Raw genomic sequence first — 27,764 nt, 5'->3', positions numbered from 1 at the left:
ATTTGATTCACTTGAGCTTAAATCTGCATATCACATTTATCCAACTTTATTCTGAAGTATCAGATTTCCGGCGGCCATTTTGAAAACTCAGCTAATGCAGTTTGGTCTACGAGGTCATCTCCAATAACTAGCGATCTACCCTACTTAGGGACACTACCAAATGTGTGATTGAGTGACGTATGCAGGTTATATAGTGCACTAGTTTTTGTAAGAGTGAGCCGTTTGGTATTGCGCCGCACTCCTGTCGTCATTAGGGTATCCTCGCTTCAGGATTTTGAGGCAGTTTCTCTCTCGAGAGGGAGAGCTGAGTTATAGAGCACTCTGGACCGCTTGAATGGACAAATAAGGTAAAGGAAAATGTTTAGCCACATAAGACATTTGTTTGTCCACCTCACATTTGAGAAACAACGACCATTTATGGGGTTGTTTTGCCAGACAGGTACTGAGTAGCTCGCAGTTAGCTGTAGGCGCTCTACCAGGGGTTCGGCTGGAACAAGCTCCGTGAAAGGAGGAACTTTGAGAAAGACTAAAGTCTGGCACCTTCCACTGACATTTACTTTAAATCCCCTGTGAATGTGCGAAACGATATTTTCTCTCTCGCCGTTTTGAAACTGTGTGTTTGAGGAATTTAGCTGCTAATTCAGATCATGTTCAACATGGTGTCATATATTAAGGGCAGAATAAGGCAATAGAAATTGGCTGCTTTTTCGTGGACATATTGGGTTTAAAACACACACACGGTCAATGTGCTGCATTCCTCCTGCACTGCTTGGAGCTAATGCTCGGTTTGCTGGATCTCGGACAGTCTCGCGAGATCTCCGGGTTAGTTTTGTGTAGGCACGCGCTCGCTCGTGCCGCCCCAATTCGCAGTCTTAAATATAGACTCTCGAACCACGTGGGTGTCGCGTCAAAATCAGTTCGCTTCTTAATATCGTCATTATGACACCACGTGTATAGAAACCATCAATACTATAGAGAAACGCAGTAGAACAGAGCACTGCATCACAGACCGGTATCTTACACAGAGCAAATTAACGTTACTAAAGCAAGAAAACCCAATTGAACAAGTCTCCTTTCATTGTAGCCACAACCGCACTTACCCGCATACATCATCTCTAGCAGGAGTTCGATATTAACCTCATTAAATTATGTTTTTTTTTTCTATTTGTTACGGTTTTCCTGAGAATGTGATGATTTGGTGTTTGAAAAAGCACCAACGAGAGAAAAAACAGCTGTTAAACATATATCTGAGCTTGTGCAGTTTGCTACAGATGTGGTTTCCGAGCTCTGACTAGTGCGATCTCTTACCGTATTATTCAAGTTTACAAAGTTTGGCATCATTTCCAACTAAAACATGAAGAAAACACTGCGTGTGTATATATATATATATATATATATATATATATATATATATATATATATATATATATGAGAAATGTGAAAGTTTTTTTTATATTCTTATTTTCTTTTTTTTTTTTTTTTTTTTTTGCATTTTGATGTAACATGGCAATTCTTCTTCTTCTTTTTCTTTCGGCTTCTCCCATTAGGGGTCTCCACAGCAGATCATCCGTCTCCATAACCCTCTGTCCTCTACATCTGCCTCTTTCACACCAACTACCTGCATGTCTTTATTCACCACATCCATAAACATGGCAATTCAGTGCACTAAAGGGGTTGTTTTCGCAGATATTCTTTGTCTGCAATTTCAGCAATAAAGATGCAAATCTTTCTTCATTAATTAGTCTTATTTTCTCGATTTCCCCAAGTACTCAAATAATCGATAGATGGTGTGATGTCTGAAAATCACTGCACAGAGCGAATCACAATAATCACCTGTTGAACACCATTTAAACAAGACTCTTGGTATTTTCTTTGAAATGAGCTTTCTTTTATCTGATCGTCTTCGAGTCTTCATCCGTCTCACAATTTGGTATTTTGTCCCCTTTTTTTTGAGCAATGTTCGTTTTGGAATCCTCGTTGCGTCTGCACAGAAAAAAACCTGCGATTGAAACAAGTGTGGGAAATTGGCCTAGGCAGAAGTGGTCATTCATTATTTATTTCTTTTTTTTTTTATAAAACACCATGCAGAAAGCAAAAGGCAATAAAATGATGGAAATGAAACATGGTAAATATCTTTATATTATATCTTTATAAATATCTGTGAACTGGCTGCTGTTCCAGTACAGTATCTAAATCCCTCCCGCCCTCCCTCCCTCCCTTGCATTTGACAGTCAGCTTACAAGCTTAATGTTAAAACATTACTTTGTGCAGGAAAACTTGGAAATCTTGAAACGAAGGCTGGGCATTTTTCTTTGCACTAATCAATCACATAGCATGGTCATCCCAAGAGTGTGTCTTCGGACGTGGAGGATGAGGACTGCGTTAACCCTGTTTGTTGTTATACTGACTGCCATGGTAGCTCAGGGGTTAAGATGCTGGATATGTAATGGAGAGGTTGTGAGTTGAAAATCCCAGCACCACTAAGCTTGAGCATAAGATAATTCTAAATAGGATAATTGCCCTGAATGAGGGCCTACAGCGTTCAGTATGAGACTATTATAGCCATTAACCTTTTCCATGACCTTGTTGCTGGTTTACTGGTTGTTCTTGGTTTTTTTTTTTTGTTGTGAACCCTTTTTTGGTAGATACTAATCACTGCATCCTGAGAACACTCCAGAAGACCTGCAGTTTTGGAGATGCTCTAATCTAGTCACAATTTGCCTAATATAGTTCATCTCTTGACAGGTGCCATTGTAAATGAGAGAGACTCGAAATGTCATATCATTACAGTTCCACCATCCTCGTAGTTCCTGAGTTGTTCAGTAACTTCATGGATCTTTAGGCTGTTGATGTGGAACCATCTCCAATTGCACTGAGTGGATTCGAGTTAAAGAGAATTCCATCCAGAGGTAGGGGAGAAAAAAGACAGGAAGAGAAGAAAAGACAGGAACACAGGTCACTGGTACCTCAGGAGCATGTTTAACTTGACAGAGAGAAAGAGAAAAGAGGGGTGACGTATTCTGATTGTTTCATAAATGTTTGACACTGTACCCAGTGTACTGATTGTGTACCCAGTTACAGCGCCAACCACATCAAGTTTGCAACAATGAGGCCAACTACAGGAGCGAGGTGAGCCGACTGGTCCAGTGGTGTAACAACAACAATCTCTTCCTGAATGTCAGGAAGACCAAAGAAATTGTCACTGACTTCAGAAGAGGACCTCCGACACCCCGGCGCTGCAGTGGAGAGGGTGAGCAGCACAGAGTTCCTGGGAGTGCATATCTCTGAGGACTTCTCCTGGTTGACAAACATTACAAGCCAAGAAAGCATGAGTCCCACCTCCCATCATGTGCTTCTTCTACCAGGGCACCATTGAGAGCATCCTCACCAGCTGCATCACTGTGTTATACGGAAGCTGCATTGCCTCCTGTCGAAAGACTCTGCAACGCATAGTAAATGCAGCCAGCAAGATCATCGGTGTGTCTGCCCTCCCTAATGGATATCTTCCATACCGGCCTCACTAGCAGTGCCATCAGCATCGCTGCTAATAACTCACACCATCAAATCTCCACTTCAGCCTCCTCCCTTCAGGAGGAAGGTACTGGAGTCTCCAGGCTCCACAAGACTTTCAAACAGCTTCATCCATCAGGATGCTGAACTTTGTTCATTTGCATGCCTCCCATCTACTCCTGAACTTTAAAATTTACAGCTCACCCCACACTTCTTCATTGTACATAAAACACTTTACTCTCTGCATAATTCTGTACAAACAGACCTGTTTACAAACACCTTTTTGAAAAAAAAAGTTACATGTACAAATTCTTTAAATCTGACACTGTCGCACTGCTGCCATACTGCTGCCATCTGTCTTCACCTTACAAATGTCTTTATACTCAGAACCTCAGAATGTTTACATATACTAGACCATATATTTGCACCTCACACATTGTTGACACATATTTGGATGTATAATTGTTTACAAACAAACTCACTATTTACATTTACTCAGGCTTCTAGTCATTCGGATGTTTACGAGAAATATTCACCCGGCTTATTCATGTCTATTTATTAAAAGTACACTGCTGTTACCTCATACATAATCCGTCCTATATTGCACTGACTGCCTATACAAACTCTCTATTGCATTGAGAATGTAAACACTTGATGAGAGAGAAGAGAAACGGTATTTCGGTTCCTCTGTATGTCTGCACATATGGTGACATTGACTAATAAAACACCTTGAAATCTTAGAACCTGTACAGTGTGATCAGGGTGAAAGTAGGGACTCGAACAAGACTCGCTATGGCCCCTTAACTAAAAGGGAAAGCCTTAGGGTAAAACAGACCTTATCTCTGGGATAAGAGACTTCCTGCCACGCCGCAGTCAACAAACCTGAGTGAATGCGTGAGTTCACTCAGGAAAAAAACCACTCACACAAGGCTTGACTAAACAAATCTGTTTTCAGCCTAGTTGGTGAACACTGAGACTGTCTGAGACCCAAACCATTCGGAAGGTTGTTCCATAATAATCTCTTCCCAATGTTGTTGCCTTCGTTATTTGAGGTGCCAACAAAGAGCCTGCACTTCTTGATCCAAGTTGGTGTGTGGGATCATAATGTAACAAAAGTTCACTCAGATACTGTGGATACTTGACCATTCAGTTCTTCAAATGTCTGTAGTAGTATTCTGTAATCAGTGAGAGATTTAATTGGACGTCAGTGTGGATTAAGTGTGACTGGTGTTGTGGTGGTTGTTACTTGGCTCGTGGAACTATTTTAATTATTTATTTATTTTTTGCTGTACCTGTGGATGGAGGTCTCTTTAATTTCAGACCACTCTGTGCAGCTTTGTGGGATGGTTCCACATCAACAGCCTAAAGAGCCATGAAGTTCTAAGCAGCTCAAGAACTTTGAGGATGGATTTGGAATGTAATTAATATAAACGGTCAACTAAAATGGCTCCGGACCACAGTTTGAATGAACAGTTCTACATTTTAGCACTGCTGGACACCTCAACAGTGATGGAACTGTAATGAATGGACATTCTGTGAGGATGCTTCCTTTTTGAATCTGGTTCCTTCCAAGGTTTTTTCCTTATGCCATCTCGGGGAGCTTTCCTTGCCACAGTCACCACTGGCTGGAACACATTTATAGGCACTAAACCTCCTAGTTTTCTTATATAGCATTTTAACATCTTTATCTCAGTCAAGCTGCTTTGAGTGTGTCCATTGTTAAAAGTCTTATACAAATAAAAGTGAATTGAATTAATGTCTCTTAGACTCTTCTCAACATTATTAAGCTTTTGTCTCTCATCTGGCTTTGCTGAGACATGCAACTTTGCATCCTTTAGCCTAGCAATGAAAGCTAATACAATGTTGATTGTATAATTTGCTTAAAGCAAAGGTATAAATCGCTGCACACTGGGAACACTCCAAGACCCGCAGTATCGGAATTTCCAATCCAGTCACACAGTTTGGCTCATTTTTGTGTCTCTGTGGCTTTGCCAAAACCCTGTGCTGCAGATCAGGAGATCTGATGCTTGCTCAGATGCTTTAGCTGATGCTTCTGCTGAAGAAAATGTGTTGACATTTGGTAATTGAAGCAGCTGCAGACCACACACACTTGTCTGCTGTTGGCACGGCTCATGTTTGTATTCTCTTGAAGGATGAACTATGCAAAGTGTCTAAATCATATTTTTCAAAGCGTACAGAACTGAAGAGCGTAGAATAAAAACGAAGGCCAGTGGATGTCATTGATGCAGGATCTAATAAAGTGCTTCCAAACCACCAGCCAGAAATATGCTGATTTTTAGAAAAGTCTGTCTTGTCTGTAGCGAATTTGGTGCCAAAGTGCAGGTTGGGTGCCGTTTTTGTTTTTTTATAGTTGTTCAATGATGGTCTATAGGTAAAAATCTCAAGTGATAACACTTTCACTTTTCACTGCCTGAAAAATAAACAGCTTTTTTCTCAACGAGTTTTACAGGAATGTTCAATGTTGTATCAATAAAGAATCCGAACCTAAATGTCGTGGAGTTGCAGACTGCAATGCCATTTGAGATGTTGGGGATACTGGTGTCAACGGTGTGAAAGCTTTGGAAGCTGATCTGCTTAGGCAGAGGTTACAGCTGAAGCTGTAGGAAGCTGGACAGACTAAAGAGCTAAAGCACTGTTGAGAATAGGCGAGGTCAAGATTCCACTGCCAACACAATCAGCGAGTGTTTGAATGGGGGTGTAAGTGAACTAGACCAACGTCATTTCAAACTGCTATTTCTGTGACGAGTGTACACAATTTTCTAATTATCCATGGAGTATATTCAGTTAGTGTTCAGCTCATTTCCTCCCGAATCTCAGTTCGAAATAAATTCCAGCTTGTTTGTCTTTAATCAGATTCGAACAGAATGGAAAACCAGCTGCTCCATAAGTATTACAGCTTTCTGCTACACCGTGTAATTCGTTTATCCTTTGGATTACAGTCATAATGTGTCCTAAACCACTTTGCATGATCTAGGCAGATATTTATGAAATATACATGACTTTTAAAAGTATAAGAATGTAATTCTTATTTATAGGATCTAATTAGCCACATGGTTCAGGGTTACAGGTTTATATGCAGAGAAGCTACGTGTTGGGCATGAAAGAGATGCTTTGTGTGTGTGTGTGTGTGTGTGTGTGTGTGTGTGTGTGTGTGTGTGTGTGTGTGTGTGTGTGTGTGTGTGTGTGTGTGTGTGTGTGTGTGTGTGTGTGTGTGTGGTATCTACTTTGTAAAACTTTTATAAGTGTGTTTTCCAATTGTGAAAACTGCATTTTCAATCAAGCATATTTCTGGTATTTATTTTGTACGATTTTGGGCTGACTGTCATGGAACAATCGTGACGTGACTGTTTTACTGTGAAGGTTTAAAGATGGTCATGCTACAACCTACATCTTTGAACTAGCCAATAGAAATGCAATATGAAATGACTTATTGATCGACTCGACATGGCGCTAAAACTTGAATACTCTAAAGGGGTGTAACGGCACACAATATTCACGGTTTGGTACCTACCTCGTTTTTAAGTCACGGTTTGGTTCAATTCCTGTATAGTTAATAAAAAAATGACAACCAATTTTATCATTATTAACATTTGTGAACAACAGTTAAAATGTTTAAAACAATTTTAAATACAATGCCTGCTTGTTTAAATAATATATAAAATATTTTAAATAAATCTAATGAATGCAATACACTATTATATTAATTAAATTGTATAATTGATCAAATTGGCACAAATTAATTAGATCAAATAAATGGAAAAATTAGTTTACATTTGTTAGGCCCCATTTGTGTGATTATAGGTGTGTGTGTGTGTGTGTGTGTGTGTGTGTGTGTGTGTGTGTGTGTGTGTGTGTGTGTGTGTTTTACATTAATATTAAATTTTCCACTTAACTGTTCTACTTATTTTAGCATACATTTAACAAATATCGTTCTTTTCACTCCCTCCATATGTGGAATTGTGAGGATTTTCTCCTTTTAAGAGAATTTCTTGAAATCGGACATAAAACACTAAAGATTTCCCGCAAAACAAAATCTGAGTTTTACAACGTACTACAAATCGTATTTCCGGTACGGAATAAGTAGCCACAGTGACTATTTAATAATGCTAAAAAAAAATAAAACAGTGACTCTGCACTCAAAGTGCGAGGTGGAGAATAAACAAACTTCCTGAGGGAGCTCGGATTTTAACTGTTCCGCACGTAAAAAGGATTGCATTTGGTACACGTGTGCACTGAATCGAAAGCCCTGTACCCCTAGCTGAAAGGAATACTGCTGTGTGTTATTACAATAAGGATGACAATCTTGTGGCAGCAGAGGTCTCGCTTGGATGCCATGTCCTCTAGCTGTTACCATAAACGCAAGAAAGATACAGTGAAACCCCGTTGTACGAGCAACCTATAGTACGAGCAAACGGAGATACGAGCAAACCCACGCTGCCGGTTCCCCGTTTTCGGCGGAGGGTCGCATCAGTCGCTTAGTTGATGACGCTTAGTTCAAGTGATCGGAGGGTGCATTTAAGGAGGAGAGCGCGTGTGCGCGTGTGTGCGCGTGCGCGTGTGCTTTTTACTAGAATTTCTTGAAATTCTATTAAAATTTTACTAGAAATCTTGAAAAATGTCTCCCAAAACGAAAGTAAATAGAATTACCATGGAAACCGAGAATTTTACAAGCGTGGTGCACGTCTCACACTCGCAATCAACCACTACCACATGAGTAAGTGTTAAATTATGTTTATATTACGGTCATTTGCGGTGTATTTGTTTTTAAAAATAGGCTACATATACTTTTTAAGTGCAGAAATAAGCGATCGGATGAGATCTCGGAACGGATTAAATCACTTTTACATTCATTCCTATGGGGAAAATCAGTTCGAACACACGAGCAATTTTCAAGAACGAATTATGCTCGTACAACGGAGTTCCACTGTACTGCATGGAAGATACTAGTGCTGGATTTACAGCTTCCAGGTGAAGCAGGCATCGATCGATCGAGAGCAAATACTCCTTATAAACTCATTTATCATTGTGAAGTGGAATTAAATTTATTGTTGTGAGCATGTTGACGTAACACAATAGGAATGTCGGAGTGTTATTTTATTTTAAGTTAAATTAGGGACAAGGTTTAATTGAAGTTATCTGATGACCAATCCGTAATCAGGCCTTGCAAGTTGTTTAAGACTTTATGTGAATACAATTAATTTAAGAAAATGAATTAAATATATTGTCTGAAAATGATTGGCCACCACTGCAGTCTCTTTTTGCTTGTGATGAGCTTGAAGAAAAGAAAGTGAGGAATCTGAGACATTGCTCAGTACACAATCTCACCATTCTTTATTTGTGGATGCTCCTTTTCAACTTACCACACAGGGATTCCCTGAGATTTGGGACAGGAGACATTTGTCAATGACAGAAGTTTGATTCTGTGGTAATTGAATATTGTTTTTCTGTGCATTTGGATGTAGGCTTTATTTTGCTGAAAGGTCCAACTCTGGCTTAGTTGTAGCTTTTTGGCAGAAGCAGACAGATTTTTAGGTCACTTCATGAGTCCTGGTATTGTAACATGCCAGTATCACAGATCCCCCATGATTCTTAACAGTCATGATTTTGTTATAATTGTAGAAACAGCCATGTTTTCAGTCAAACCCTGTGTTTGATTTCAGAAAGGGGATTTTTATAGTTCTGTTTGCACTTCTACAGAAATATGGAAGTGATATTTTAATCTCTGAGTCAGTTCTCACAGGTTGTGTGAGTGAGTGTGACCTTTTTTAGCAGACTACTCGCTCTTCATTCCTGGCTACAGCTGCAGTGTATGTCTGCGTTTCGATTTTTTTATTGAACTGATTTTAATTGGTCCTGGAAACGCCCTGTACCAAATAATTATGAAACAGGTTGTCACCAGATGTGAGCAAATACTAGAATAAGAGATACAAACCATTATCTTTCTAATTCTTCTCCCTTTCTTAGACATTCGTTTTGAATAAAGCTGGTCATGGTTGGGGATGGGTACCGGGGTCAAGGTTGGGGACGGGTACAGAGAACTGGTATTTTTTTTTTAACCGGGACGTAATTTTGTCTATACCGGACTACCGAAAAAACTTGAGGGCATGCAGTAACTTAGCGATACTTACGTTGTTTCTTCTCCATATGCTTTGGTGTTAATGGTAAATTGGAAGCTGCTGCTTGTCATTTTCCTTCCCTGAATGACGTCACCGACGCTTGCTCGTCATACGGGTGAGATCCATGAGCATATGCGGTGTGTTTGTGTGCAAACAATCAGCCATGATGTAGAAAAAAGTGTGAGCTTACGTTACAAAACTAAGCGACACCAGTGTCTGATGTAATATATGCAGTAGTGTAATAGTGAACAATGGAGGCAACACTAGAAATAAAATGAAACATTTACAAACAAAAAGCGCCTCTACCTCAAATAATGCTCTTCTGTTTCAGCCTCAAGTGAAGTTTAGATTCATTATAATAAGTCTTTAGTTAGTGTTTAGTCTTTTGGGAAACCATTAATCTGCACCCGTAGTTGATTGTTGGAACGGTGGACTATTGGCAAAAAGCCATATTGATAGTTTTTCCGGCTTCCGGTCCTCTGTAGTTATGAGAGGTTTTATATTTACAAGACTGCGTGGTGCAAAACAACCCCAAACCATTAAGCGTCCACCTCCATGTTTGACTGTGGAGGTGAACTGGTCTGGTAACATCATCTTTCCTTCTTTTCTTACGTAAATTCTTCTGTTGGAGCCAAAAATGTTTTGTCCATAGAGTTCCAGTCATTTATAGTTCTTGTGTGCTTTTGCCTTTTACCTAGTTTGTTTTATATAAACAAAAGAAACATGTATCTGGCTCAAAGATCAAACATTAGGTGTTTTCATACCTTTGGCCAGCAGTGTATCAGCCACTAGGCTCCTTGTTTCTTCTATAGGCTCCTATAGGATAAGTCATCATGGGAAATCTTTAAGTGCTCAGAGAATCCAGTGCCTGTGAGGTTAAAGCAGTTTGTGCAGAAGAAGGGCAGCTGGAGTTATTGGTAAAGGTCCCTCCTGAAAGTTAATAAATGTAACTATTAATCATCACTAACTTGTGTTTTCACATTCAGGGGCACCGGCGGGATGGACATCACGAGCCGCTGCACCCTGGGCGACCCCAACAAGCTGCCGGAGGGCGTGCCGCAGCCCGCCCGCATGCCCTACGTGTCAGACAAGCACCCGCGGCAAACTCTGGAGGTCATCAATTTGCTGCGCAAACACCGCGAACTGTGTGACGTCGTGCTGGTGGTGGGCGCCAAGAAGATCTATGCGCACCGTGTCATTCTCTCGGCCTGCAGCCCCTACTTCAGGGCCATGTTCACCGGCGAGCTGGCAGAGAGCCGCCAGACCGAGGTGGTGATCCGGGACATCGACGAACGTGCCATGGAGCTGCTCATCGACTTTGCGTACACTTCACAGGTCTGACACTCAGGCTGTAGGTTCAGTCTTTTACGTGTGCTTTTGTGCAGATTTACGCAGTTTCTTATGAATTTAAGTAAATTGAATAGACAGGTTTGGTTTTACTTTTATTTCCAATAAGACTATTAAATGCCTAGTTTGCACTAATAATATGTGACTAACTGCAAGTGTGCACTCAGGTGACCGTGGAGGAGGGGAATGTGCAGACGCTGCTGCCCGCCGCCTGCCTGCTGCAGCTGGCCGAAATCCAGGAGGCGTGCTGCGAGTTCCTCAAGCGCCAACTCGACCCGTCTAACTGCTTGGGCATCCGGGCTTTTGCTGACACTCATTCATGCCGAGAGCTGTTGCGAATCGCGGACAAGTTCACCCAGCACAACTTTCAAGAGGTGAAGGCCTTTCTCTACGATAAGCTTAGGTCATGAGTCTGAGGGAGAAGGTGGAAGTACACAAGTAGCGCTGTGAGGTTAACTGCACTCGATCAGATTCAAGTTACTGTCTTTATGGAGTGTCTTTGCTCCTCATGAGGGTGTGGGTTTTCTCCAGGTTCACCTCCCGAAACATGAGGTTAGGTGGACCGGCTGTGATGAACTGCCCTTAGGTGTTCCTATAACCATGACCTGTGATTTGAAGAAGAGTAAAGTGTTTTTGAGGAAGCTGCCTGATTAAGACAAGTGACGGCTAATTACGCAATTCCGTTTACTACACGCAGATGCTCCCGAAAACGTCTCATGACTAACAGCCATGCTTGTGTTTTTATAATTTGCTCACATGGTTACGTTCTCAGATTTTGTTTAATAAGCCTCACTATCCAGTCTGAGAATCTACCAAGCCATTGTGATATTGATGTTCTTTAATACAGTGGCTTCAGTACAGGAGAATCAGGATGATTGTACCTGTGAGGAAATGTGAAAGCGACCCTGTGTATCACTCATGTTTAATAGATGGTGACGGAGCAGTGTTATTTTTTTTTTTTACCCCAGAGGAAACTTCGAATCGTAACATTTGCTAAATCTGGAGTTATAATCATGACTTGTCCTTGAATGGCTTTTCAACCTTCCAAATGACCAGGCCATGTTCTCTTTCTCCATAATAATTAGCCTTTTTTTTATTATGCTCTCCTCTGTAATCACCCAATAATTTGAGACTATGTAGTAAGACAAGTGCATGTTTTCTTTTGTTAGCTGACAACCGAAGGCTTAAAATAAACCCTTGGATAAATAACGACCTGCACATTAGATGTTTAACTCTTGTTTGTTTTTGGAGTTCACGCTGCAAATGATTTTTATTTAATGCCGTTTATGTTGACGTATAATTACACGTTTAGTAAATGAGTCCTGGGTACATTTCAGTGGCAGTGCAAAGCGCACATTACGGTCTGTATATTTTCTCTGTGGTATTTTATTATTGATTATTTAGTTACTGATTTAATTATTCATCATAAACTCTACCTCATAGAACGTCAACAATACATCTGTGGTTTTAAGAGTTAAATCTGTTTAATTGATTTCCCGTTCCTGTGTTTACGCTCTGATGTTTGATTGATGATTACAGATCATTTATCTGTTGACCTGCTGACTTGGTGAGAGGTGAAGGGATGTATGTGGTGAACAGCTGTACACAAAGTCCTGCAGACTTTCCCCATGGCTGAAAACCTCAGACTGACACAGAGCACAGAGACGATATTTATTTATGTGGAGCGCAAATTTATTATAAATAAATATAAACCGTAGTCTGAATTAAAATTTAAATTAATGTACGTCCTTTTTTTTGGGTTTTTACTCAATTCACTTCTATTATAATAATGCTGAATTATTGATCCCTTCAACTGTCTTTTCTTTTCTTTTCTCTTTTCTTTTCTTTTCTTCTGTTTTCTTTTCTTTTCCTCTTTTTTTCTCCTTTTCTTTTCCTCTTTTTTTCTCCTTTTCTCATTTTTATTTTCTTTTTTCTTTTCCTTTGTCTGTTCTTTTTCTTCTCTTTTGTCTTTTCTTTTCTTCTGTCTTTTCTTTTCTCTTTTCTTTTATTTAAAATTTTGTTCTTTTTTCTCGTCTTTTCTTTTCTTCTGTTTTTCTTTTTCTTGTCTTTTCATTTCTTTTTTTATTTCTCTTGTCTTTTCTTCAATTGTTTATATTCTTTTCTTTTTTCTTCTGTCTTTTTTCTCTTTTCTTTTCTCTTTTCTTTTATTTAAAATTTTGTTCTTTTTTCTCGTCTCTTCTTTTCTTCTGTTTTCTTTTTCTTGTCTTGTCTTTTCTTTTCTTTTCTTTTCTCTTTTCTTTTCTTCTACTTTTTCTCCTTTTCTCATTTTTATTTTCTTTTCTTTTCTTTTCTTTTCCTCTTTTTCTTGTCTTTTCTCTTGTCTGTTCTTTTCTCTTCTTTTCTCGTTTTCTTTTCTTCTGTCTTTTCTTTTTCTCTTTTCTTTTGTCTTTTCTTTTCTTCTACTTTTTTCTCCTTTTTTTTTCTCTTTACTTTACTTTATTTCACTGTAACAGTTACACTGGTAACATTGTGGTGCCCTGATGTGACCTGATCGCTTGATTCTCTCTCTGTCTCACTTTCAGGTCATGGAGAGCGAAGAGTTCATGTTGCTCCCAGCCAATCAGCTGATCGACATCATTTCCAGTGACGAGCTGAACGTGCGCAGTGAGGAGCAGGTGTTTAACGCTGTCATGGCCTGGGTTAAATACAGCATCCAAGAGCGACGGCCTCAGCTGCCTCAGGTCAGATGTGCAGCAGTCTCACATGTCACAAACACTGTTGTGCTCAGTGCTGTTTAGTGGTGACCCCAAATAATCAAAGATTCAATGCTTCGATAGGAGGGCAGGGTCTCCGCAGGGTCTTAAAGTCTCATTAGCATATTTAGAATAGATATAAAGCAGTAAAACACACAGTGCTGTACGAGACTGAGTGTTTACTGTATGATGAACATGCGTCATCTCCTTCACCCAGGTCCTTCAGCATGTCCGCCTTCCGCTGCTGAGCCCAAAGTTCCTCGTGGGAACGGTGGGTTCGGATCCTCTAATAAAGAGTGATGAGGAGTGTAGGTGTGTATGTGCCCAATCAATTCATTTTATCAACGATGTGTTTACTTATGTTTCATGAAGAAACAAGAAGATTCATGAACCTGCTTTAATCACTCCAACAAAATGGATTCTTTTGCAGAGACCTGGTGGATGAAGCGAAGAACTATCTTCTGCTTCCTCAAGAACGCCCGCTCATGCAAGGACCTCGTACCCGACCCCGCAAGCCCATTCGCTGCGGAGAGGTTTTGTTTGCCGGTAGGTTTATTATAACGTATGGAAAAAACCCCAAGTTTTAACTCCAAATACAGTCATTTAAAGGGGTGTGCGTGTGCGCACTCAGTAGGGGGATGGTGCAGTGGCGACGCCATCTCGAGCGTAGAACGTTACGACCCCCAGACTAACGAGTGGCGCATGGTGGCGTCCATGAGCAAGCGGCGATGCGGAGTCGGCGTTAGCGTCCTGGACGATCTGTTGTATGCTGTGGGCGGCCATGATGGCTCTTCTTACCTGAACAGCGTAGAGAGGTGAGCTCACAATGTTTACAGATATCATGTGATGTTAAGTTTGGTATCAACAGCTGTAATTACAAATGTCATTTTTGTGATACAGACTTACAGAAACACTTTTCAATAACGCATTCACATGCTCGTATAGACATTTTAAATCATAAAAGCAAGATGCAGAAATGATGGAGCTGTGAATATTAATTGAGTTAAGAAAATGATCTGTTTGTTTTGATTTCAGAGTTAATGGCTTTTTTACATTTTAGATTGTTGCAATGATGCATGCTATGTAATAATCTTAAATCTCAAACGGCTTCAGCTTCCTGTACTCGTGATATTAACAGTATCGTGAAACTACAGCAGTGCTGCCCTCTGGTGTTTCTTTCAAGGTATGACCCCAAGACCAACCAGTGGAGCAGTGATGTGGCGCCCACCAGCACATGCAGGACCAGCGTGGGGGTCGCTGTATTAGGTGGTTACCTGTACGCAGTTGGAGGACAGGACGGAGTCTCGTGTCTGAACATAGTTGAAAGGTTGGGAAAAAGCAAAATAACTGCAGTTCTTTGAGAACAAAAAGAATACGCAACACATAGTAAAGTGTTTGAGTTTTAGTGCAGTCATGATGGGTTTTTGTGTGGATGATCAATAAATAATTAGCAAATATCTAACATTTTTATATTATATATATATATATATATATATATATATATATATATATATATATATATATATATATATATATATATATATAAAATATAATATAATATAATTTTTTTTTTTTTCTGCAAAGATATGACCCTAAAGAGAATAAGTGGACGCGGGTAGCATCCATGAGTACGCGGCGTCTGGGGGTTGCAGTAGCCGTCCTTGGAGGATTCCTCTATGCAGTAGGAGGTTCAGACGGTACCTCCCCTTTAAATACAGGCACGTATTTATTCAAAGCTCAAATCATCGTTCTTTTGAGAGTAGCAGGTAATATTATAATATAGGTTATGATGATGCAGGATATTGGGTTTATAATATATTTAAGATTTGTTGATGATGAATGTATAAGTTGTAAATAGTTATAGATAAATATAAACTCTGAAGTTTCCAAATAAATAATACTTTGTTGAATATTACATGGCCGAAATGTTTATATCACAGCATATAGTTCTGAAAATGTTCTGTATTTAACACGTCACAGACTCGGGAGTGCTTAGTGTTTTTTCAGTTTATATGCATAAAGCACAATATGTAAGTAATAAAATGGCAAACAGTAAAAACATCAACTCTGTGATGGAAAGGGACCAGTCACATTTATCCAGTCTCCAATTACGGCACTTAACGAACACAAACCTTGACGTCGCTTCTGACTCGACTTATTTGCTGATTGCTTTTACATCTATGCTGATTGTAATTCAGCCAGTGTGCATTTCAGATGATCTGACCGCTTGATCGAAGCACATTATCCATCATTGCATAAGGAAATTAGATTGAACTAGCAACTAAAACATCTTTCTATATTTAAATTCAATAACATTTTTGTATAGGGCTTTAACAGTGGACATTGTCACAAACAGTGGTAAGGACAAACTTCCTGAGATGGTATAAGAAGGAAATCTTGCACAGGGGAGCTCATCCATGTCTAGGTGACCCAGAACATCCATTCATCATAGTTCCATCATCGTCGAGGTTGAGGTCCCTGGTGGACACCTAAGCGCAGAACTGTTTATAGCTATTGCAGCCCAAAGCCATTGTGACAGACTGTTTATATTAGTTACAGTCCAAATCCATCTTCATGGTTCTAGAGTTGAATCCTCCAGAGTAACTTCATGGATCTTTAGGCTGTTAGTGTGGAACTGTCCTCAGCTGCAGTGAGTGTTCTCCAATTTACATTTTTTTTTTTTTTTTTTTTTTTTTTAAAACCTAAAGTTTCTCGGCACTGGCAGAGTTCAAGAGTAAACGAAACCGTTTTCAAAGCATGTTACAAGGCGGAAAATTCAATTGCAACGACATCTGACAAGTTTTCCATCCTGCCACACATCAAACCAGTTACTAGCACATTCTTTAAGCGTAGATGCTCCTTTTGGTGGTGTCGCAGCTTTATAAAAAATACAAGGTTAAAACAATAGAAATAAAAATGACCCGTTTTCTGCGGTCTGCAGTGGAGAGGTATAACCCTCAGGAAAACCGCTGGCACACGGTATCGCCGATGGGCACGCGACGGAAACATCTGGGGTGCGCCGTCTACCAAGACATGATCTACTCGGTCGGAGGCCGGGACGACACCACGGAGCTGAGCAGCGCCGAGAGGTACAACCCGAGAACCAATCAGTGGTCTCCTGTGGTTGCCATGACATCCAGACGGAGCGGGGTAAGCGCTTCGCTGTGCATTTGCTTCAAACTTGGAGAGCATATTTATTAGGGTTTTAACGAGGAACGTGCTCTTGGTCTTCAGGTCGGTTTAGCTGTGGTGAACGGCCAGCTGATGGCAGTTGGAGGATTCGATGGCACGACTTACTTGAAGACGATAGAAGTCTACGATCCCGACGCCAACACGTGGAGGTAATAAAATACCCAGGGAATGTGGAATTGTTAGGATGAAGAGCACTCTGAAAAATCTTTAACATTATGCCAACTAATAATACGAGCGTCCTTCCTTCCTGCAGGCTTTACGGTGGAATGAACTACAGGAGATTAGGAGGGGGCGTCGGCGTCATCAAAATGACTCACTGTGAATCACATATATGGTAATACCATAGTCACCCCCTTCCTCCCCCCCTTCACTGATGCCTCACTATAGCTTGTGCCTCTCATTGAGACAAAAAAAAAGAGACTCCATTATTTAAGACTATTACATTCACATCTGAAGCCAGCAAAAGATCACCGAGGAGAGTATGAACGTTTCGCCCTCACGTGCAGGTCATCTGTGAAGACACTTACATTTGGCTGGATTTCATCGCCCTTTTTTTCATAGGACCTGCCCACAGCCAAAAGCTAGCTTTCATATTAGAGAGCGAGCTATGATTCTCACTGCAGCATTGCTCCTGTCACATTTAAACATGTATTTCTTTGGAAGGACCTCTACTGCCTAGTATTTGTGTATTTTATTTTATTTTTTATATACTTTTTTGTTTTTGAGGAGACATGTCACGGTAAGCCGACGTTGGACACTAGCTTGTCTAAAATGGTGTTTTAATCTTATAAACTGGATGCACTGTGATATTCTTTTTGTGCAATTTCTTTGGTTTTTGGGGACTAAAAACAAGCTTCCTTTTTCTACCTTGCCACATCAGCAACGGACTCTGAGACGTACGGTATTTTTTTGGGTATAGCGGTGCTTTAAAAAAAAAAAAAAAAAAAGTATATGCGAGCCTTTCTTGACGTTGCAAACGAATGAAGGGGGCATGCAAGTCGTTTTGGAAAGCAGTTTCCACCATTTCAACACTCACTTTTAATTGTTCCCTCTTTCATATCATACGATGCATCAGTCTGTGCACTTTACGCCAAGACAGGTTCACTTTGGTCACTGTTCGGTGACCAAAAAAGAAAAACAATTGCATTTATATTTTAAGTTTGTAGGATGCTGGGTGACTTTTTAGTTTTAGAGATGATAAACAACTAGTCCCCCCTACCCCCGTGCTGGTCTGCGCACACTACATCGAAATGTTGATTTACTAAATAAACGTGATGCATTTTTATCTATTAAACTGCTTACTGCTTGTTAAAAACGGCTCTAACTGTAGAAGGTGGTATCAAAGTCACACAGTCATCTTGAAAATGGTGTCCTTGCACAGCAATACAGCGCTCCCAGCTTTCCTGCCACTTCTGGAAAGTGTGCTGGAAGTATTTTTTCCTCCAACGTGTGTCATGCACCTTCCACGATTTCAGCTGGATTTCTGCAAAGGTGTCAAAACAGTGACCTTTCAGCCGAATCCTCATCTTTGAGAAGAGGGTGAAGTCCGCAGGAGCCATGTTCTTGGCGAGGAACCCGTGTGAGGAGAGCTCGGTGACGGAGCACGCTGAGTTATGAAGGTTGGTGCTCCCTGTGACTGTGTGCTGCCAAAACTCCTTCTGAACCATTTTAAAACCACATTCTATAATATACCATTTCTTACAGCAAGTACACACACACACACACACACACACACACACACACACACATCATTGAATAATATGGGATATGTCGGTAGCAGCTTAGTGATTAAGGCCTTTCGAGCTGAAGACAGAGTTCAAATCCTAGTCACGCCAAGCTGCCACTCCTGGGCCCCTGAGCAAGGCCCTTAGTTACTCAGTTGTATGAATGAGAAATGTGTCACTCAGGATAGGGGCATCTGCCAGATGTTATAAATGTCAACAGTTACTTTGTGTGTTCATCTGCATATTGGAACTGCTACTTGTTAAGAGCATGATCATCCCTTTCACCCAAAGTGCACAGCAGTCTTTTAACTCTTGGAACTCTCACTATATTGCAGCCACATCATTAGCCTTAAAGACCTGATCGATCTTGGTTAAAAAAACAACAACTGCATTTGCTTATAGATATATACATATATTCCATTTATTTCAAGATGAGCAAAGAAAAGTAGACACACTCCTTTCTGAACGTGTGCAGTCTTTAGAAGACATTTATAAAATACGGTCTTCCACAAATCATGAAGCCTTCTCTCCCAGCAAAGGGAGTACTGGAGCCATGTTTCACTGGAGCCAGAAGTAATCAGGACAAACATATACACAGACAGAATACATTAACTGGTATTTATACAAAGTGGGGATGTATAATGTGTGAAAGCTGATAAGTGAATGTTACATTTAAAAAAAAATATTTGGGCTATTTACAGACACAATGTACATTCAGGTAGGATTCAATAGGATAAGTTCATAAAGGTCTACAAAAAGAAACAATAATACACAAGATCATCTGTGGCTGCTCATTGGCTAAAAAAATGTCATTAGTCTCATGTAAAGGTGCACCTTTACGACTGCAAATAAATACACATTTAAGATTGGTGTTTGTATAGAAAGACACATGCTACACTTGTTTGGTAAAACAAAGCGCTATTTACACATTAAAAAAAAAAAAAGTTGAGAATTAAACTGGTGTCCTGAGGAGGGCGCACTCTGTCAGCAGGGTCAGTAAAGTGCCCATGTAGTCACTGCTGCCAATCTAAAACACACACACACACAAAAAAAAATCACCAAATTGTATCTATTCAATTAGAAACAATTCTAACAAGGAATAAGAGGTATTTTTTTTTGCGTGATTGTGTGTGGGTGTGAGGAACACCCGCCTGCCATCTGATAGCCCTAACCTCTAGTCCGAGCACGTTTGCTGACCGTGCGTATCTTTTAATGGTCTCATTTTTTTCTGGTCTAAATATAAATTCAAGAAATGTTTTAATTAGAGGTGAAGTGATTCCTCAGTTGTTCCGATCAAGCGGTGCAGATTGATTGCAAGAACTATCAACAAAAATCCATACCGATAGTTTTTCTGGGTCGCGTCTGTGCCGGAGCGGCTGAGGTCTACCGTCATTATACAGTACGAGACAGCGGCCTCTAGAGGCGAATCACTAAAGATATGAGAATTTATTTTAAAATGTAGTAGTAAATGTTGAATTTAAACAATAAACGATGCTTCTAACGCATTTCTTAACTTCTGTTAATGTTACAAATGGAGTCTTACTTTAAAATGTTACCAGTTCACATAAATCCAAAGTGTCATGCCTAAAATAGCCATTCTTCTTTTAATCCAGTATCTATTTGGAAAAACTATCGATCGATTAATCGGTTATCGGCAAGTAAAATTGACAACCTCTAGTTTTGATTACTACATAAGGTCCTTTTTGAGAATCGTAGTGATTCAGGATGCAACTTAAGAGTTCAAATCTGTAAGATAGGATTCAGGGTTGTAAATGTTTAAACACCTCTTAAAGCCATTTCACACAGTTATTTAATATGAAAAGGCTCAGTTGAGACACATTATATTGCCAAAAGTATTGGGACACCGGGCCTTTCCTGCTATATGTGGTTCTTTTCCGAACTGTTACCACAAAGCTGGAGGCTCTCAGTTGTACAGGACGTCTTCAGATGCGCTGTAATAAAATCTGAATTTAGAAACCCGAACCTGTTCCAGCATGACAATGCCCCTGTGCACAAACTGAGCTCCTTGAAGATATGCTTTATATGGTTTGGAGAGAAAGATCCCGAGTGGCCTGCTATAGAGCTCTAATCCCTACTGAACACCTTTGGGATGAATGTGAACACTGACTGCACCCCAGGCCTCCTCACCCACATCAGTACCCGACTTTCATAACACCCTTGTGGCCGATGAACACAAATATCCAAATTGGGACTAAATGTGGAATGTAATGCTCAAAAAAAAATTAAATAATCACATACCATACTCATGACCAGGTGACCCAATACTTTTGGCAATATAGTGTATATATTTTTGTCACCCTAAATTTAATTAATTGGTTAATCAGCAGCCTGTACTGAATTGAAGTGAGATTGATGGAGCGGTTAACCACACCGGACCGTGAACCTGCGACCTAAACTGTTTAACGATTGTTATTATTGTTTTATTATATTTTTTTTTTTACAGGCATGTGTGTGTTTTGGGGGATTATGAAGTGGATTTTTTTTCTCCCTGATAAGTTTATTAATATTAGTGTTTACACATTATTAGCAATACATTTACATATGTTTCCTTTTGTCTACAGTTCAGGCAGGTGGTGGTGGTGGTGACAATGATGTAGGCAATTGGTGGCATTTGATCGCCTCGATGTCATCTATTCACGACCACAATTAAATTTTACATGCAACTTCCAACTGGCCATATAAATATTCAGCATATTTCATTGGTCTGCCGAGTACTGGGGCGTATTGGCATATTTTGTTCGGTGATATAGTTTTGATTCTCCAGCTATATTAAAAAAAATTAATAAATTCATGCCAGTTGTCTTCTTATCTCTGAACTTAAACAGTGACAGGATGTACTAGCATAAGGGCACACCACTAATACATTTTTTTTTTTTTTGCCACGGTTTGCATATGGCGGTGTTTTCTTAATGACAGCTAAAAAACATCCCAATATATCGGCTTGCTTACAGTATCACAACACATCGTATCGCAACCCCTGTATCGTGATGCGTATCGTATCGGCAGGTTCTTGTCACAGCCCTACGGCCGAGTCGCTAATAGAGCGTGTAGTTTTCCAATATGGATGTTCTGCAGACAAATCTGCAGCAGTCATGAAACGCACTCATGCCAACACGGATCAGGATCTCAAAAGTTTAAAAGGAGTTTTAAACACGATCGCAATGGGTCAACTTCCAGCAGCAAAATGTCCCTGTGCCACCCAGTATAAAAGTAGCTTTCACTACTGTGAGTTCATTTGAAGCAAGTCTCATTATTAAAAAAAAACAAACAAACATTAGAATAATTGATGTGCTGAAGCTTCGTGCAAAGAGACAGTTATTTAACGTTCATGGATGGAGTCTTCAGTGTCGGGGTCCGGGACAGTGGGCTTTGTGGCTTCTTTGTAATATGACAAGCTGCATTTTTATCATTAGAGAAGGAGGGGTTCAGAGGGTCAGTCTGATCTGTTCATTATGAGGACGTGTTTGAAAATAATGTAGCATTATTATTTCGTAAAGCAGAACTATTTAATCTCTTTATTACACAAAGATAGACATATCTGCACATGAGCTGGATTGTAGAATTCATTAGCACTGTGGTAAAAGAGAGAAATCCATGGTGCCTACCTTGATCTTGCCGTCGTGATGAGCTGAACCGAGGGAAGTGGAGACCTTCATGAGCGTCCCAGCCGACAGGTAGATCTTAAAATGTCTGAAAAGGTGAGTCTCGAGTCCATTCATAAACTGCTGCACCTCGTCGATGTGGATCCTATCGTCTGCACCGTCCTCGCTGTGAATGCTGTTCCACAGCTCCCAGGCGTCCTGCGGGTTCACGGTGTACATGATGTCCAGCGAGGGCTGCGTGGGCATGGTCCAGCTCAGCTTCAGGAACCTGATATTGCTGTCGGGGTGGCAGCCGGTCCACAGGGCAGCCAGCCAGTTCAGAGTGGTGGAGTTCAGAAACAGAGGGCCGAAGTTACAGTCAAAGGTGCGTTCGAACCAGGACTTGACCAGAGCCGTGAGGGGCTCGGAGCCGCTGCTGCAGAACAGGGGAAGGCTGACAAAATCCGGGGGCAGCGACTTTATGTACTCGTGATCTCCGTTCACGCAGGTCAACCAGCCGCGCCACACCGGTTTCAAAGCGTCTGCGCCGAACATGGGTTTAGAGTGTATCTGGAAAATAATTCGAGATCAGGAGGATTTAAATACTCTTACATTCTGGCTAATCAGAATTTTCCCTAACCTGTACACACACACACTGTATGACCAAAAGTTTGTGGACAATTGACCTGCACACCAATATGGTGTATATGTTCACAATGCAACACTTAAACTAGTACTTTTCAAGTTTGCTTTGGAAAAAAAAGTTGTAGGCAGATTTCTCTTAAGTTGTAATCGAGTGACCCAGTGTAGATTTATTTAATTGAGACTCTGGACACGGGTTCAAATGTGGTTCTTCTGCAAACCTGAAAGCCTACAAGAGGCCTGAACATGTTCGAAGATGACAAAGCGAAGTGCACGGTACGGTACATGTATGCTGTATGCTTGGAGTGGACAGGAAGTGACCTCAAAATTAACAACTAAAATACAGTATTAAAAAATACTGACTGCACCCCAGGAGGACGTGATTATTACAGTAAAGGCAGACTTCATCTGGAAAGGAAGGTTCAACAAACCACATGTGGGTGTAAAGATCAACCGTCCACAAACTATCAGCCGTAGAGCAGGCAAAGAATGTAAAATTAAAGTTACAGGAGATTAATGTGACATCAGGGGTGGTAAAGTCATTTTCACAAAACGACACACGATGTTCTTTTCTACTCGCACAATAGCAATTTAAGATTTTTTTTGTATTCTTCTTCTTCTTCTTCTTTCGGCTGCTCCCATTACGGGTCGCCACAGCGGATCATCCGTCTCCATACCACCCTGTCCTCTACATCTGCCTCTTTCACAACAACTACCTGCATGTCTTCCCTCACCACATCCATGAACCTCCTCCTTGGCCTTCCTCTTTTCCTCCTACCTGGTGGCTCCATCCTCAGCATTCTTCTACCAATATAATTCATGTCCCTCCTCTGCACATGTCCAAACCATCTTTTTTGTATTAATTGATGATAATTATAACAATGCCATTTTTTATAATTGCTTGTGTTCCCTCTCCAGCTCCTCACCAGTGTTTAATTCATTGATGGAGACTCAAAGCACTTTTGTACGTCTTTCTGGAGGAGGGTGTCTGCTAAATGGTGTAAAATTCTGAAAATATCGTCACCTCTAACAGTGGAGACTCCTTCCAAAAATGTCGTCTCATGCAAAACAATGAGCAGCCTGGTTGAATCTGTTTCGTATTACACTAGCACATTAATATGAACCTGCGATTTGAAAAATTGGACCAATCAAATGCAAAAACTCTGTTATGGTGATCGACATCAACATCCCCTCGTCAATCTACCTGAATAAAAACGGTTTCCGCGTCGTCCTCGTTTTCTGCGATGCCTTGGAGGGTGGAGACTGTGACCTTAATCCCTGCCTCCGTTCCGACCTCGATGGCGACCCCCTGCTGCCTCTCGGCTACGATGAAAGCTGTGAGGTGTTTGGAGTACGATTTCAGCCGTGCGTGTTGGAACCTGTACAGCGGCGTGACGTACGCCAGCTTCCACTCGTGCTTCATCAGAAGCGCTATTTGCTCTGGGTCCACTTTACTCTGCAGGAAACCGGGCAGAAATACACGTTATAAATAATTCTTTCTGTTTAATAGACTTTATGGTCAGGATTCTTTACATCAATGATTAAAAAATCATATAACAGGGCAGAGTGTAAATATTACCATTAGGAAAAAAGCCTTAAATAAAGGAACAGGAAACGTGTGCAAAAGATATCTAACTTCCTCATCAGATGAGCAGCAGTGACTATAATGTTTATAAGAGTTATAAGCATTGTGTTGCCTGGTACACTGATCTATGAAGAGCAGCTCAACACAAGAGCGACGAGGATGTGATTAATATCGATATTCAATGACTTAAGAATCAATGAAAAGTCCTGCATTTGCAACCAATTGTAATGAATGGATACTCGGTGGCACCCAGATGAGTCTGGTTCCTTTCAAGGTTTCTCCCTCAGACAATGTCAGGGAGCTTTTATTTGCCACAGTCTCCACTGGCTCGCTCATAAGCGATAAACTTATATACTTATATGAAGATTGTTATTTTTCAAACGCTCACTATAACATTGCAGGATCTTGCAGCTCCTCTGCTGGTGGGGACCCTGTGGCCGAGTGTTGTTAAATGGCCCGGCGTTTGCCAGAACAGAGACGGGTTCTCCATACAGCTGCGTCCATAGCTCTTCCTCCGTGTCATGGGCACGTTAGCCGGAGTGTTCACGGCACTGCAGGAACCGGAGAAATAACAAGTCATTATATGATCACAGTGATTAAGGACTATGAGGATGGATTTGGACTGTAGTAAATGTTAACAGTCTGCTACAATGGCAGACAAAAAGATTTGCGTTCAAGCCCCGTCACTGAACCTCTTTATTAAATCACCCGATTAATTATCATATACAGTGGTGTGAAAAAGTGATTTCTTATTGTTTTGCATGTCACACTTTAATGTTTCAGCTCATCAAACTAATTAAAATATTAGTAAAAGATAACACAAGTGAACACAACATGCAGTTTTTAAAAGAAGGTTTTTATTATTGAGGGAAAACAAAATCCAAAACTACATGGCCCTGTGTGAAAAAGTGTTTGCCCCTAAAACTAATAACTGCTTGGGCCACCCTCAGCAGCAACAACTGCAATCAAGCGTTTGTGATAACTTGCAATGAGTCTGTTACAGCGCTGTAGAGGAATTTTGGTCTTTCATCTATGCAGAATTGTTGTAATTCAGCCACATTGCAGGGTTTTTGAGCCTTTTTAAGGACATGCCACAGCATCTCAATAGGATTCAGGTCAGGACTTTAATTCGGCCACTCCAAAGTTGTCTTTTTTTTTTCTTCAGCCATTCAGAGGTGGACTTGCTGGTGTGTTTTGGATCATTGTCCTGCTGCAGAACCCAAGTTCGCTTCAGCTTGAGGTCACGAACAGATGGCCGGAGATTCTCCTTCAGGATTTTTTGGAAAACAGCAGAATTCATGGTTCAATTGATCACAGCAAGTCTTCCAGGTCCTGAAGCAGCAAAACAGCCCCAGACCTTCACACTACCACCACCATATTTTACTGTTGGTATGATGTTCTTTTTCTGAAATGCGATGTTACTTTTACACCAGATGGTATGAGACACACATCTTCCAAAATGTAAACTTTTGTCTCGTCAGTCCACAGCGTATTTTCCAAAAAGTCTTGTGGATCATCAAGATGTTTTCTGGCAAAACTGAGACGAGTCTTTATGTTCTTTTTGCTCAGCAGCGGTTTGCATCTTGGAACTCTGCAGACCATTTTTGCCCAGTCTCTTTCTTATGGTGGAGTCATGAACACTGACCTTAACTGAAGCAAGTGAGGCCTGCAGATCTTTGGATGTTGTTGTGGGGTCTTTTGTGACCTCTTGGATGAGTCGTCGCTGTGCTCTTGGGGTAATTTTGGTCGGCCGGCCTCTCCTGGGAAGGTTCTCCACTGTTCCATGTTTTTGCTATTTGTAAATAACGTCTCACACTGTGGTTCACTGGAGTCCCAAAGCTTTAGAAATGGCTTTATAACCTTTTCCAGACTGATAGATCTCAATTACTTTACTTCTCATTTGTTTCTAAATTTCTCGGCATGATCTCGGCATGATGTCTAGCTTTTGAGGATCTTTTGGTCTACTTTACTTCGTCAGGCAGGTCCTATTTAAGAGATTTCTTGATTGTGAACAGGTCTGGGTAGAGAAATTAAACTCAGGTGTGATAAACCAACACTTTCGCACAGGACCATGTAGTTTTGGATTTATTTTCCCTTCAATAATAAAAACCTTCCTTTAAAAACTGCATGTTGTGTTCACTTGTGTTACTAATATTTACATTAGTTTGATGATCGGAAACATTAAAGTGTGACACATGCAAAACAATAAGAAATCAATACTTTTTCACACCACTGTATATAGTGGGTAAAACTTAACGATCCGTATTCTCCTTACTGATTTACTCCTTTATATATATTGAAAATATTAATAAAATATTATGAATTCTCAGAAGTCTACACCCCTTTATATACAGAACGATGCAACGAGAAAGCGAAAACAAAGCAAGTCTCCGCCCTGAGCATCAACAACACCACGAGGAATCTCCTCACATTTCATTCCAAACACCTCCTCAGTCCAGCGAAACATTAAATATTAATTCTAAACCCTAAATTCACCGAAATAACACAAAATAAACCATGCTACCTGACTCGCTCCTCCATGTTTACCAGGCGCCAGTTACAGCGGAACCAGATTTGAACATCCCGCTTTCCTATCATGCAACGCGCCAGGCCAACTAATCGCTCACGTCTCCTAAAGGTTCCGGATCAAACTCATTTCATAATGGGAAATTAAATAATCCTAGGATTACCTGATAAAAATATTCGGAATATAATTAATAATATATGGTAGTAAGATAGTAATACTGCTCCGCTTTGTCCAAAACTCAATTATAACAGATCGATTAGATGAGAGAACGATTCGTTGAGTCTGATCCACAGGACTCGTAAAGGTCGGTGTATGCTAGAGTACTAAGTAGTAACGGAAAGCTCGAATCATTTTAGTGACTCGGTTCTTTGAACCTTGTTCATGAAAATAATCAGGTTCATTTCAAGTTTCAAGTTTTATTTGTCTATTTAATGAATATTTACATATATGACATTAGCATAAGGTATTTTTTTATTTAACAGATTAAATATTTATGAAATGTGTAACAGAGGCAGTTGTGGTCTGAGTTGTGAATGCATTACATCTCATTGAGGATTCTGATTTTGTTCTTTTTTTTTTTTCCAGAAATAAAATAAAATGTACAATTTTTAATAAGCAGATACCCAACACGTCTACATACACGAACTTTGACTATAGTTCCAATAATAAAATATGACATTAAAGACAAATTATGATAAACATAATGAGTATTATATCTTCTGGTCTGTGTCATTAGTTCTTTTTTAACGTAGCTCTCATAATTATTATAATAATAATGTCAAGA

At 40.3% G+C, this 27,764-nt stretch overlaps 2 protein-coding genes across 4 annotated transcripts; one reads left to right on the top strand and one right to left on the bottom strand.

The window, feature by feature from the left end:
• The first annotated feature begins 201 nt into the window (after positions 1-201).
• klhl20 (kelch-like family member 20) lies at positions 202-17,707 on the top strand. Of its 2 annotated transcripts, none has more exons than XM_046852263.1 (12): positions 202-347; positions 10,634-10,982; positions 11,162-11,368; positions 13,538-13,696; positions 13,926-14,020; positions 14,139-14,254; positions 14,343-14,523; positions 14,892-15,035; positions 15,293-15,426; positions 16,650-16,858; positions 16,943-17,049; positions 17,154-17,707. In XM_046852263.1, the coding sequence occupies exons 2-12, from the start codon at positions 10,647-10,649 to the stop codon at positions 17,236-17,238; spliced, it is 1,773 nt and encodes a 590-aa protein (XP_046708219.1). In that variant the 5' UTR covers positions 202-347; positions 10,634-10,646; the 3' UTR covers positions 17,239-17,707. The 2 variants fall into 2 exon arrangements, with proteins under 2 accessions (XP_046708219.1, XP_046708218.1); XM_046852262.1 differs by having other exon boundaries at positions 14,340-14,523.
• A 1,313-nt stretch (positions 17,708-19,020) lies between these two features.
• Positions 19,021-27,097, bottom strand: cenpl (centromere protein L). Of its 2 annotated transcripts, none has more exons than XM_046850822.1 (5): positions 26,978-27,097; positions 24,842-25,004; positions 24,073-24,324; positions 22,251-22,796; positions 19,021-19,651 (listed from the first exon to the last, which is right to left on the bottom strand). In XM_046850822.1, the coding sequence occupies exons 1-5, from the start codon at positions 27,049-27,051 to the stop codon at positions 19,577-19,579; spliced, it is 1,110 nt and encodes a 369-aa protein (XP_046706778.1). In that variant the 5' UTR covers positions 27,052-27,097; the 3' UTR covers positions 19,021-19,576. The 2 variants fall into 2 exon arrangements, with proteins under 2 accessions (XP_046706778.1, XP_046706779.1); XM_046850823.1 differs by lacking the exon at positions 19,021-19,651 and adding an exon at positions 21,391-22,040.
• Between the last annotated feature and the right edge of the window lie 667 nt (positions 27,098-27,764).

Source organism: Silurus meridionalis, chromosome 6 (genome assembly GCF_014805685.1).
Source record: "Silurus meridionalis isolate SWU-2019-XX chromosome 6, ASM1480568v1, whole genome shotgun sequence".
Lineage (NCBI taxonomy): Eukaryota > Metazoa > Chordata > Actinopteri > Siluriformes > Siluridae > Silurus > Silurus meridionalis.
The sequence above is the reverse complement of the archived record's forward strand: the minus strand, read 5'-3'. Positions and strand labels throughout refer to the sequence as shown.